The sequence below is a fragment of the Nyctereutes procyonoides genome, unplaced genomic scaffold, assembly GCF_905146905.1.
Source record: "Nyctereutes procyonoides isolate TBG_1078 unplaced genomic scaffold, NYPRO_anot_genome, whole genome shotgun sequence".
NCBI lineage: Eukaryota > Metazoa > Chordata > Mammalia > Carnivora > Canidae > Nyctereutes > Nyctereutes procyonoides.
The window spans coordinates 19,876,556-19,890,283 of NW_026575051.1; the positions used below are offsets into that span (position 1 = coordinate 19,876,556).

Below are 13,728 nucleotides of genomic sequence, written 5' to 3' on the forward strand. Positions count from 1 at the left end.
TGTGGATGGCCAGTCCCAACACTGTGGTTCTTCCATATGCATTTCTTACTTGTCTCTATATCTCCAGTGGCTAGCTCAGTGGCCAATAAATGTTCACTTTGTAAAATAATGTAGCCAGGAACATGGAGCAGTAAAGAGTTACCAGGGAAACTGAGTTCTGCTTACACCATTTTCCTTAATTCTCCATGTAGCCCCCAAGTACTATTAATAATAAAATCATTCTCCATCTCAGAAACAGAGTAGAATGGTAGTTGCCAGAAGCTGGGGGGTGGGGGTGGAGAAATGGGAAGATGTTGGTCGAAAGGTACAAACTTATTTGTAAGATGAATAAGTTCTGGGATTTAGTGTATATAGTGACTATAGTTATCAATACTGTATTGTATACTTGAAATTTGCTGAGAGTGGATCTTAAATGTTCTCACTATACACACACACACATACACACAATACTACTACTACTAATAATAATAATATAATATTTATAATAATAAGACAATTCTAACAGTAGTCCTCTGATAAGGAATTGATGAGAAAATATGAAAAACAAAAGACAAGTTTAGAATTTCAAAATCTTGAGCAGTATGAGCTCTGTGAATACAAGCCAAGACAAGAAACAAACACCTGAAGAATTTTTCAATCATTAATACTTTATTATATTAGTACTTGATATATTAATTTTTCTCCTAAAATTTTATATAACAATATATCATAAATAGATGGACAGTTTCCTTACAAATATGAGTTATAGTTATCAGGCCAACCTCTTTACTTAGCAACTCTGAATAAACATGTGTACTAGATCCTTATCCCCATCCTTCCCACCCCACCCTGCACAGGCCCTCCCACATACCCATATTGTGGTTACATTTCTACATTTCATCCACACAGAATACAGAGCCCCATTTTCCCAACAGAATTCCCAGGAGATGGCCCCGTATCACAGTGACTGCTACACTAAGCAGTAGTTATCACTGCCCACAGAGAGGGCATGGGTGTCTTCATTCTCCTCCATTCATTTTCAAGGGGTTGGGACAATGGAACAGCTCAGGACTACGTTATGATTCAGAAGCTAACACTATATCTAATACAGAGCTTTGAGAATTCCAGGCAGGTCTTACCAAGAAGCCTATGAAGGGGAGAGAATTGGGACCACACTGGACTTGCTGCAGAGCGCTGGGTAAGGAGGGGCATTTCAGGGCTTCCTCAGCCAAGCTGACGTTCAGGCACGCACATAGCGGACGATGGGGGTGACACAGGTGCAGCCTACAGTCACCAGCACTTTCTCCAGGCGAAAGGAGCGAGAGCAGCCCTGGGGCTCCCTCCGCAGGACCAGGAACTCCTGCTGGATGGGAACCGAATTCATGGAGATGTCTTCCTGCCCTTCGGCATTGATGCAGCCAGAGTGCCTGCACTGGGCCTCCGCAATCTCTGAGGGGAACCGGTGGGGGTCGCGCGTAATGCTGCAGGGGGAGCAGACAAAAGCAGATGGTGAGACAAGGGAGAGAGAGATGGACAGGAGTGCCCCACAGCACTGGGCACTCGCTTGCAGGGAGGCATTTCCGAGCAACCCAGGGCTGCAGCCAGATGGCCTGGATTCATGACTGCCCTCCAGCAGGTGCTTAACTGCCTAAGCCTGTTTCCTCCACTCTAGAATGGGGATTCTCACAGGTCTCTTTCATCTGACTATTGACAATATTCAATGATGTGAATGCACACGAAACACTACATGTTGGCATTCAATAAATGGCAGATCTTTCATTTTTCATTACACTGTTATTATTATAATTATTATTCATCCTTTGCGTAGATTTATGGACAATATGAGTGGGTCTCCTAATACAGTCTGCAAAGCCTGTTGTTTGGAAAGGAAAAACAAAGCCCCAGAGGTCCTGTGAATCCAGCACATTCTCTAGGTTTCTCCCTTCTTAGCCCTCTCTACCAAGAGTCACGAAGGGAGCAAAGCCTCACCAGCCAACTTGCCACCATACACACTTCCTTCCTGGAGGAAGTCATGCAGGCATCCCCAGAAGCACTTCTAATTATCCCTGGAATCTGTTTTTGTGCCTCTATTTGGAGCATATAGATGAGTGCTTGGTATTCTAAGATCTGACACATCAGATGATATCACCGGAGAGTACTCCAAATATCTCATCCCCATCTCCCATCCCCTTTCCCAGACTGGCCTTTCTTGTCCACTCTTCCCTGCTCCCCATTCCTTGAAGACTGATTTCTAATCTGACTGGATCATTCCACACTGACTTTTCTGCTTCCCACATATCCCCATGCAAAGATCATTATGTGGGCTGCTTTAAAGAGCTCCTTCTCCCAACACAGAAAGTTTGTAAATTCCAACCTGGGAATTCATGAAGCAGGAAAAGGCATTTGAGTCAATGAGAAATTGGAAGCAAAATAGCAGTACCTCTGACCACATAGGAGGACCTCACCCAAAACAGCAGGAAAGAATTATGAGCTCCCAGGCAAAGTGAGATTCCTGTATTTAAGAGTTAATCTTGGGGCTTTTATTTTTTTCTACATTTTCTAAATTTTCTACTTTATGATTAGAATAAGTTAACATATTTTTTCAAAAGAATGTGAAGATCAGTCTCATTAACACTTACTTGTAGTCCCAGGGGGAGCTGGAGCGATTCTGGAAATCATTTGAGATGGAAATACCCCGGTTTTGCCTGAGGATGCGAATGTCAACCCTCACACTATTATCCTCCAGAGGAGGGCACAGAGCAGTTTCCCCTGCCTTTAGATGTTTCCGAGCTGCCACCTCACTCAAAAGGGTGAGCCCCAACACCAACAGTAGCAGGGATTTGGCCTGGAAAATGGAAACGGTTGAGTTGGTTAGAGACCCTGGTGTTATTTCCTGGCAAGAGGCACCCCATGTTCTAGTTGAACTCAGGATCCTCAGTCTTTTATGGGACCATGGCTCTCTCAGGTCCTCACCTGGAAATGGGAACAGTCATACTGGAAGGTACTAGAGTGCCTCTCTGAGTTGTAAATTCATTAGCCTGGTAACTGAGCCTCCAACAGTCTGAAAGCTCCTCAACAGTGGGATAGAAATGTATCAGGATCTAGGACTGGGTTTAATCTTGACTTGGTCTCATCCCAGAACCTCTGGATTTGTCTTCTTTCCAACTGGATTATAATACTTGCTTTATAATAATATTCACAAGATTAAGTGGGATATTCTATGTAAATCACCAATAAATGTATCTAATAAAAATAAGAGATTAATGATAGTTCTTGTTTTTATTCACAGCTTCGTATTTCATTAATTTCCCACAAAATCCTTCCTCCCAGCCATCTGTCCACCTAGAATATACTGCCCCACCTCTACCTATCCAAATTCTACCCTTCCATCAAGGCCCCACTCAGAAGTGGTCTTCTCCAGGAACTGCCTCTAAAGTCATTCAATTAGGAATATGTTCATTTTCCTTGAATCATAAAGCACTTGCCATCTAGCATTGAAGGCCAGAGCATTCAAGTGCCATTTCTTTATTGTCTGGAAAGGTACTATTTGTGTTTAGGTCAGACAGACACCTACTGGATTGTAAGTTCCTGCAGGAGAATGTATCATAGAACAGATGTTCTACAAATACTTTCTGATGAATGGAAGAGTGGGTGAATGAATGAACAATACAGTTAAACTCAAAGTATTAAGAAAAACACTGCACAAAACCAACTACAGCAAAGTTCCAATTATCCATGCTAATTGAAAGAAGCAGGGCCACTAATTATGTACAACCACAAAAAATATGGAAACTCTTTGTCTTTAGCTCTGGAACATATATTCTTTATACTTACATCAAAATATTGGTCTATCTGATGTTACAGTAATGCACAAAGAAAGTGCTCTGTGAAGACCTAACTAAAAGAAGAGCTAAAAATCTCCCCAGTTTCCCTTTGTCAAAACCACATTCTACTCACCCCACCATCACTACCAACTCTTACTGGAGACAGATAAAGCCCATCACCCACTCTCAACGTAATGCAGAACAAGAGCTGAAAGTAAGTTGCTTTCATTCTCTGGGCTTAATGTTGCTCAGGCTCATACTTTTTACAGGTTAAGGGAGGGGAGGGGAGGTAATTAGACATGTCTATTTAAAGGACCTCCTTTTTATATTTTGCAGACCCCCCGTCTGGTGGAGCCACCCAGGTACCCTCCCAAACCGTGTTTTCAAATTCCTCTAAATTAGATTCTTCCCAGGCTTTACCTAATGCCAGGCAAGGTTCTAGACCCAGGAGAGGTAGATTTCCATCATATTAACATCCCTCTCTCCTCCATGAGGACTAAGACAAAATAATCAGCTGAGACACAGCAAATTTCCCTCCTCTGGGAGCTAACCAAAGTTCAGCTTTGAGTGATTTTACTTCCTTCATCCTGGGCACTCTTTGTCTACTTGTAGTCTTGGGGAATCATTAAAACTTTTGGGGCCCCACTTTCCTTGGCTAAAATACATATGTACATATTTTAGGATAGGCTAGAAGTCCTCACTATGAGATAAGAGTTTTAGACTAATCTAACTCTATAACGATGGCCACAGGGAAGAGCATGTTCAGACCATGATCCTTAGGGGAGATCATGTTCAGCCACAGGGGAGATTACGTCTGTGACACCAGAGGTGAACAAGCTATCAACTACCTATGCAAAAGCCACCATATTAGGAGCTATGTTTTGTACCCCATTATAACTTCTAGTTATTTTTTCTTTTTCTCCACTAGACAGGGGTCAAAATTAAAGTTAGTTCTGTTTTTAAGAAATAATCCTTAAAAAGATGCCAATCAAGCCTAATTCCTTAGAAATCTGCTCTCTTAAAATCCTAGGGATGACTGCTACTAAACAGGAACAATTTTTACTCACCATAGCTGTGTTGCGCAGGATGGCCATTGTCATTTTGCTCTGGTTGTCTGCTTTGTGTTAGTAAATTCTTCCTGTGTGTGTGTGTCAAGCTGTATATGCTTGTGCTGTGTCAATTGGAGTACCTGATGGTTTTATAGCAATCACTGTCCTTATTTCGATTGACCTGCTTACTGTCTAAGTTGTGGTTACCCCAGAGTTACTGACGAATGTAGTTGGTTTTTTTTTCTATTCCACTTCCTGAAGGGGAATCAGAGAGGGACCAAAGGAAGATTTGGTCCTTTTCTTCCACCCCCACTGCCCTCATATTACAGCAAAATTCTTAACTAATTTACTACAGAGATTAACCAAATTACAAATTGCTGTAATGATCTTTCACATTCTTCCACAAATGGCTAATGACTCTCGTCACATACCGTATGTTCTACTTTCCAGCCATGCAATATGAACCATGACTTAAGTGGGAGATATGTCATCCTTAGAGGGTCCTTGGTATTAAATGAGAGGACTATATTTGGCTCCATTTTATGAATGGGAAAACAAATCCAAAGAAATTCATGACATCAGTAAGAGATTCAGAATTATATCTGCAGGTAGTTTCATAGACTCCTTGAACAAATTCTATTTTAACCCATGCTTAAAATCCTGCTGATGCTTAATAAATAATCATTTTCATAAAACATAAATGACCATTATCTTGGCCCTCTCTGATTGAAGATTTTTTTTAACAAAAATGAATTAGCAAATGGAACTTTTAAATGCTCTAACATAATTTTAAATGACCTACAGAAAGTTAATTTTTCTCAGTTCTGTTTAAGTCAACAAACATTTATTATGCACATACTCTATGTCTCGTATATGTATTCTAGGGATACATAGATATTTCTGAAATAACAGTAATTTACCTTTTTTTTTTAATCCCCAGTAAGATCAGGGAAAATTGCACATGCTCTTTTTAAAAGGCAGGGTACATTCTAGCAGGGTAAGTCATTTTCCTCTATTACAACATGTTTGAACAACTTTCCTCCATTTTCTTTAAATGAAGGCAATGAAAAGGCAGTAGTTCTTGGGTTGACTGGAAGCCCCTCTAATACTGATAGAAATTCTTCTATCCATATTTCATCTTTTAATCCATACTTCTCCTTCCCATACCTGTAGATTCATTCTTCTGCACCTCTCCTCTGGATCAATGAGAAGTTTAACTCCCAAAGAATGTTTCCTTGAATTATCCCCTCAGGTATCTTTCCCTTCCTTGTTACTTCGGTGCTCATATTTAGTCTCTCTCCTACTTGTGTATATATTTTAGAATGGTTTTCTGAGATCTTCATGGACTTAGGGTAACTTCAGTTTCTCCTTCTCAATGATCTCTACCAGCCTCCTTCTCTAAATATACATCCCCAAGTCTAAGACCTAAATTAAAACAGTGCATTTTCTATGCATATATAGATTCAAGATGAGTCCCCTAGACAGCCCCTTCCAGCAGATTGCAGTCCCTAAGCCCACTATATAGAGAATTTCCAAGGCCCTCCCATATACTCAGAGAAGCTAGAAATCAAGAGCCATGTTTTCAAAATAGCTAATTATCAGTCATGCTACCAAAGCAATATATGCAATAGACCCTTAAGAGCATATTAAATTGAGTGTATTGAGTGACTCACTTTCTTTGGTGGTCTCCTCTGTATGCAGAGCCGTATCTCAATACATAGAAGACTACATTAGCTCTCTTGAAAGAAGGAACAAGTAAGTCACTGTGAATTAAAAATGTCTAATTTGGAGCACCTGGGTAGCTTAGTCAGCTGAGCATCTGACTCTTGATATTAGTTCAGGTCATGATCTCAGGGTCCAGAGATTGAGCCCCAAGACAGGCTCTGAGCTCAGTAGGAAGTCTGCTTGAAATTCTCTTTCCCTCTACCCCTTTCCTTCTCTCTCTCTCTCTCTCTCTCTCTCTCAGTAAATAAATAAATAAATAAAATCTTTTAAAAGTCCCTGATTCAACACAAGAGGATTTGCTGCATTGCAGAGAATTAAATGGCCCTTTATGTAAGAAGGAAACTGACCTTTTATACCCAAGAAGTTGCAAAGTTTTCCCTCATTAAGGTAAAAACAAGTAACTCATCAAGATGTCAAACTAGTAACCATCTATCCCCAAGTTCAAACTTAATCAACAGATCCAGAACATTATCTCATCTAATATTTACTAATTACTTCTTACACTGCAAATTATGTGCTAATACTAGGGACACAATAATGAATATATGATTAACACACAGCTGGTTATGGTGGAACCCCTTCACTGACTATCCCTGTACCACCCATGACCAAAGCTGTTACCACCTTTAGAGTTTCAATGATACAAGTGGAACTGTTATTTAACTCACTGACCACCAGGACACTCTACACACAAGTCTAAGAACCCACAGAAGGAGACAGCAAAAGATGTCATAGTTCCAAAAATGAGTTACAGACTCACGTGTGGTAAAATATTATAGCTGGTCAAACATCCAAACTAGCAAGGCTTTTTATGCCCTACCATGTGACAGAAGCCATGCTACATGTTTGTTGGGGCTACTGTTGGAGGAAATAGACTGTCTCTACCTTATTGAGTTTAAAATCTAGTTGCGGGGACGCTTGTGTGGCTCAGTGGTTGAGCAACTGCCTTCGGCTCAGGGTATGATCCTGGGGTCCTGGGATTGAGTCCCGCATTAGGTTCCCCACGCGGAGCCTTATTCCCCCTCTGCCTATGTCTCTGCCTCTGTGTGTGTGTGTGTGTGTGTGTGTGTCTCATGAATAAATAAATAAAATCCTGAAAAAAATCTAGTTAGGGAAAGAAAGTAAATATACATATATTAATCAATACGATAATAAAATGAGATTGTTGGGGATATTGATAGTTAAACATACACATTTAGTTTACATTGGAGCGATTTTATCCTCAAAAAAGTTGGCTCTGATCAAGATATGTCGTCAGGAGTACCACAACCAAAAGCTAAAAGAGTGGCATGATCACTAATGGTCAGGCACCAGGATGTGATGACAGGGCATAGGTCATTGCATAACATTACATGATTTATGTTATGGAATGGCAAAACATTTAGTAAAATTATTACCTGCAGTTACCTGGAGGTACAATAAGAGCTCTAGAAGAAGATATTGGAAATCAGAATGTCAGTTGTGTATGTTAGATACTCTTATCTGCATTTGACAAGGTAATACAAGAAAGAGTTGGCAAAGTGTACAAATAAAAGGCAAGAGAATGAAGAGAGTCCAGAATTCAAGCCTTAAAAAAAAAAGCCCAACTATATCTATCCCCCAAAAACAAAAGATGAGATTGCAACAGGCTTTAAGAGAGTAATGCCCAGTAACACCTTTCAACCAAATAAACTTCCTACATGCAAAAATCAAAATGAAGCATCTAATAACTCCTTTCAATTGGGTAATGTCAGTTCTTTTTGTGGAGTATTTAAGGGTATAGTTCTAGTAATCTACTGCTAAATCAAAGAGGGAGAGAGATTTCCAGGAATGAAAAAGCAAAGAAATGGCAATGTCCTGGAAATTCTACCACAAAAAGAACTGACTTACATAAAGTTTACTAAGTTTTCGAGAGAGTTCTGAAAGTTAGTCACAAACCAACTCTCAGTCTTGTAAACATCTAGGAGCAGGAAGTATGGCCCCAAGGAAGGCTTATTCACCATACTATTTCAGCTGTGGCCAGATATTATTGGGGGAGAAATACTTTCGAGAGGTAGAGTCGGGGACCATATGAATACTTGGGAGGTGAGCCCCTCTCAAAAAACAAAATCAGGGTCTAATCAGAGAACATCCCACATGCGCTGGCTATGGGATCCCCACAAGCAGGTCTTCAAAGTTACTACAAAACTATTTTTTTAAGATTTTATTTTTATTTATTTATTCATAAGAGACACACAGAGAGAGGCAGAAACATAGGCAGAGGGAGAAGCAGACTCCCTCCAGGGAGCTCAATGCAGGACTCAATTCCAGGACGCCAGGATCATGACCTGAGCCAAAGGCAGATGTTCATCCACTGAGCCACCCAGGCACCCCCAGACCAAAACTATTACGTACCTCCCATTCTATCTCTTTCCAAACTGAAGTATTTTATCCCAGTCTCAACTGACTGATAGGAATACTAAATAATTTTACAGACTTTTCTGCTTATTTTCATTTTTTATCAGTGCTCTGACTCCTTATCAAAATAGTTAAACAATATTATCATACACTAAATCTAAAGAATATTTGTAAGGAATCAAATACAAAAAATAAACTGAGACCATCATTCACTATCTTATTCACTAAACACAGGCTATTAGTATATAATTTACTTTAACCCCAGTCTTATCTCCAAATGATGTTAAAACACTTCTTTCTAATTTCCCTGAAGCACTTATTTATATGAGAGTCAGACCTTACTGAATATAGGTTAAAAACACTGGGTCAGAATGGCCTTCAAGTATGATTTTTAATGCCAATCCTCAAATTTCTTGTAGCTCTTCTCCTCCTCATCATAAAAATTCTTCCTCTGTTTAGGCTATTCAAACTAATCAGATACATGGTTTATTTGTCTTTTTAACCTCTAGATCATTCAGAAAGTCCATGCCCCATTCCCTTTTATAACCTTACTTCTCTGTTCCCTATTGAAGAAAACCATGTGGTAATATGACCACATCTGTTACAGATGTAAAGCTACAGACTCTACAAACTCCACATAATCCTCTCCCTTTTGAATGCAAAGGGTTATTTCTGGCTCCAGGATTTTTTGTGCCTGTTAATTGAGTTTTACCTATTTTGTTTGAAGTCAAATTCAGACTCATTATGTGCTTTCTAGAATCTCCAGAAAATCACACTTCACAGCAACCAACTCCTCTCTTTTAAATTGAACAAAGTTTTACTGTGAAAGACTTTCAAGAACAAAACAACTTTACTTTTGACTTAACCACAAGAAAGGGCTAATAATAATGATCATTTGTCAGATGAAAATACAGCACCAGGGTTCTCATACACTAATGTCTGTGGGCATACAAATTATGTGGGGCTTAGGACAACAGGGATGGAAAAAAAAAAACACGGAAAAGTGGGATGCCTGAGTGGCTCAGTGGTTGAGCCTCTGCCTTTGACTCAGGGCGTGATCCTGGAGTCCCGGGATTGAGTCCCACATTGGGGTCCCTGCGTGGAGCCTGCTTCTCCCTCTGCCTGTGTCCCTGCCTCTCTCTCTGTGTGTCTCTCATGAATAAATAAATAAAATCTTAAAAAAAAAAAAAACATGGAAAAGCCCTCTTTTTCTCTGTGCGTGTCTCTCTCTCTGTTTTCCTTTTTTTTTTTTTTTAAGATTTTATTTATTTTATTCATGAGAGAGAGAGAAAGGCAGAGACACAGGCAGAGGGAGAAGCAGGCTCCCTATAGGGAGCCTGATGTGGGACTAGATCCCAGGACCCCTCAGCTGAAGGCAGATGCTCAACCATTAGAAACTGAAATAGAAATAATCATTAGAAATTGTTTTCCCGGATCCCCGGGTGGCGCAGCGGTTTAGCGCCAGCCTTTGGCCCAGGGCGCGATCCTGGAGACCCGGGATCGAATCCCATGTCGGGCTCCCAGTGCATGGAGCCTGCTTCTCCCTCTGCCTATGTCTCTGCCTCTCTCTCTCTCTATCATAAATAAATAAAAATTAAAAAAAAGAAATTGTTTTCCAAGAGAATTTAATAACTTTAAAAATACCCCTGTTCTAACATTTGTTGAAAATATCAAGACACAATTCATATAATGCATGACCTTACCCTGTATGTATAGATACATACATACTATATATGTATACGTGTATATACAGAAGTGTAAAGGTACATAGAAAAGTGCCTAAAAATATATGCAAAAAAAAATGTAAAATCTCTGTCCCCCACCTCAAACCCATTAAGTCAGACTTTGTATTTTTCACAAGAATCACATCACATGAAAGTCTGGGACGCACTGCTTTACGACGGAACATTTAAGAAATGCGAGACTTCCCGTAAAATCATAGTGGGGTCACTAGATGCATTACGTTCACTGAAACAAAAATAGTCAAGTGCCCTGGAAAAGTGAATGGGCTAGGAAAACCTGAGCCTTAAATCTCAAAGCTGTACACCCTCATGGCTAAGAACCATAACGTTCCTTGGTGAGGGTAGGATGAAGGCAATACAGGACAGTGAGATTGTACCATGTCATAATTCAGTAACAGCTGCTTTGGGGTGGCCTAACCAAGCAACCCACAGGCTAGCTGTAAGCAACTCAGGTTTCGTGCAGACTTTCACTTACTCAGCAGCCAAGCTGATTTCCTGCATCGAGGTGGATGGAATTAGTCAACATAAGACCCGGGTGCCGATGCCTGGGGAAAGCCCGAGTGAGTGTCTATCAAATGCTGTCGAATTTTCCTGGCTTCCTCTCACTAAAATTTCTCCTCAGCTTCTTTCCACCAGGGTCATACAGGAACCAGGGATCAGTAACTTTTGCTCCTGGACTTCCCCGTTGTTGTCACACTGACAACCAGCAGTATTCTGGAGTAGAGAATTGGGATGGCAAGTCTAGCGCCAGAAAGATGACCTTGCCCTCCTTTCTTGCATCTAGTTTAAATTTCCAACTCCTTAGACACTGGTCCAAGTCTAATGCGTGGACCCAGCCCAGTTCATTAAATAAAGTCACCTTCCCAAACTTGCCACGTGAGGGGAAACTCAATTTTCAGCTTCTCCACAGAATGTTTTGTTTCTGAGCCCTTGCTTTCTCTGGGCCAGTTCCTTTTCCCTGGACTGACCTTTCAGTTCTTTCTGCTTAGCATTTAGGTTCTCCGCAAATTCTTAGCCTCTTCCTCAAAATCCATCTCCTCTGACTGGTAACCCACTGGTATCTTTTCTTTTTGTGATCTCTCAACTTACTCTCATGGCATTTCACTTTGCATTTACTTAAAGACAACTTTCCTACTGTCTCTTTGAACAGCTATTTGTAGGTGCTTTGGCTTTTTAAGTTTTCAAGTGTTTATTGGGTCTTATGTATTTTCTGGATCTTAAACTCTTTAAAGGAGACAACTGTGACTTCTTCTTTATGTTCCACTCCCACATCCCTAGCAAAATATCCTATTCATAGCTAATACTGTGAGTGCTTATTCACTGGATTTAATTTGATGTTGACACTAGTTTATTATTTCTTTCCAGTTTCTTGCTAATGAAGGGGATCAGAGTATGCCACTATAAAATGCAGGAAAAATTCTCTGCCCTCCCCCTGTCTAAAAGCAGGGCATAAATATTTCCCTTTGTAAAGCTGTCTCCCTCTCTCATATTAGGGAGAGAGGATAACTCTTAATCATGGGAGGCAACTTTTATCAATAGTGAAGGTAGCAACTTGAGTCTGCATAACAAATCCTACTAATTATCCTCATATTTTATCAGTTTCCCTCATATACCTATCTTCCCAAAATTTACTTCCCCTAGAAATCCAACCCTTGGTTTAGTTACTTCTCCATAGTTCGTCACTCTTCGTTAAAATAGAATGAGTCCCCAGGTCTGACCACTTCTTTGGTCTTTTGTATCTCTTCTATGAAGGCCTCCATATGCATAAATAACAAACCCCTTCTACTATTAATCTGTCTTTTGGGGACACCTGGGTGGCTCAGCAGTTGAGCGTCTGCCTTTGGCTCAGGGCATGATCCTGGGGTCCCAGGATTGAGTCCTACATCAGCTTCCTGCATGGAGCCTACTTCTCCCTCTGCCTGTGTCTCTGCCTCTGTGTGTGTCTCTCATGAATAAATAAAATCTTTAAAAAAAAATCTGTCTTTTGTCAGTTTAAATTACAGGACCGGGGACAAGAACATAAGAGGGTGCAGAAGAAAGTTTTTCCTCCTCTACATTACTTTCAATTCCTAATAGATCAGATGGGCTGCCCAATAAATTATTAAAGAGGGTTATGTTGAACAAGAGAAAACTTACAGGCACATAATATTGTTTTCAAGTATTTGGAAGTTTTATAAAATGGAGAGATTAGACTGTCACTAGAAGGTCATACCAAGATGTTGGTGAATATCAGGTAGAGACATTCCAGAGGGCAATTGTATAACAGGGGGCTCTTTACCCTGGATCTCCTTCAAGGTCTCTTCAATTTTGGGATCCTATGAAAACTAAGTAGAAAGGTAGAAAAGAAAAAGGGAAGGAAGGAAGGAAGGAAGGAAGGAAGGAAGGAAGGAAGGAAGGAAGGAAGGAAGGAAGGAAGGAAGGAAGGAGGAAGGAAGGAGGAAGGAAGAAGGAGAAAGAAAGAGAGAGAGAGAGAGAGAGAGAAGAAAGAAAGAAAGAAAGAAAGAAAGAAAGAAAGAAAGAAGAAAGAAAGAAAGAAAGAAAGAGAAAAGAAAGAAAGAAAGAAAGAAAGAAAGAAAGAAAGAAAGAAAGAAAGAGAAAGAAAGAAAGAAAAGATATATATTTTAATTAAACATACCCACAATCTCAGCCTTTGGAGTAGGGGTGTTTATGAATGTGTATGTGGGTGAATACAGTAATGTATCTTCTACCCTTTTCCTCCGTTTTTTCCTCTTTCTATGGAAAACAATCACATGACTCCAAAATGCTAAAACTCCTAAGTATGTTTCCCACAAAGATCCAAGTTAAGAAGAGAATAACTTGGGGGTGGGGGAAAGACCAGAGAAAGAGCACCGTAACAACTACACTTCTGGAAAATGTCTTACTTTCACTCAGTGACTGGCTGACTCAGAATTATCTCAGGGCTCCCCTCATTTTGGAAGAAACACTGTAGAATGGCAGGATGAAATGGGTTCCCTGCAAGGGACAGTTCAGAGAAAGAGGCAGAGACAAAGGCAGAGGGAGAAGCAGGCTCTC

The 13,728-nt window shown here is 40.3% G+C and overlaps 1 protein-coding gene across 1 annotated transcript; it reads right to left on the bottom strand.

Moving 5' to 3' along the window:
* Positions 1–1,219: 1,219 nt before the first annotated feature.
* Positions 1,220–4,897, bottom strand: IL17F (interleukin 17F). The gene is made up of 3 exons (XM_055330431.1): positions 4,871–4,897; positions 2,619–2,824; positions 1,220–1,460 (listed from the first exon to the last, which is right to left on the bottom strand). Exons 1-3 carry the CDS (start codon positions 4,895–4,897, stop codon positions 1,220–1,222), a joined length of 474 nt encoding a protein of 157 aa, XP_055186406.1.
* Positions 4,898–13,728: the final 8,831 nt, after the last annotated feature.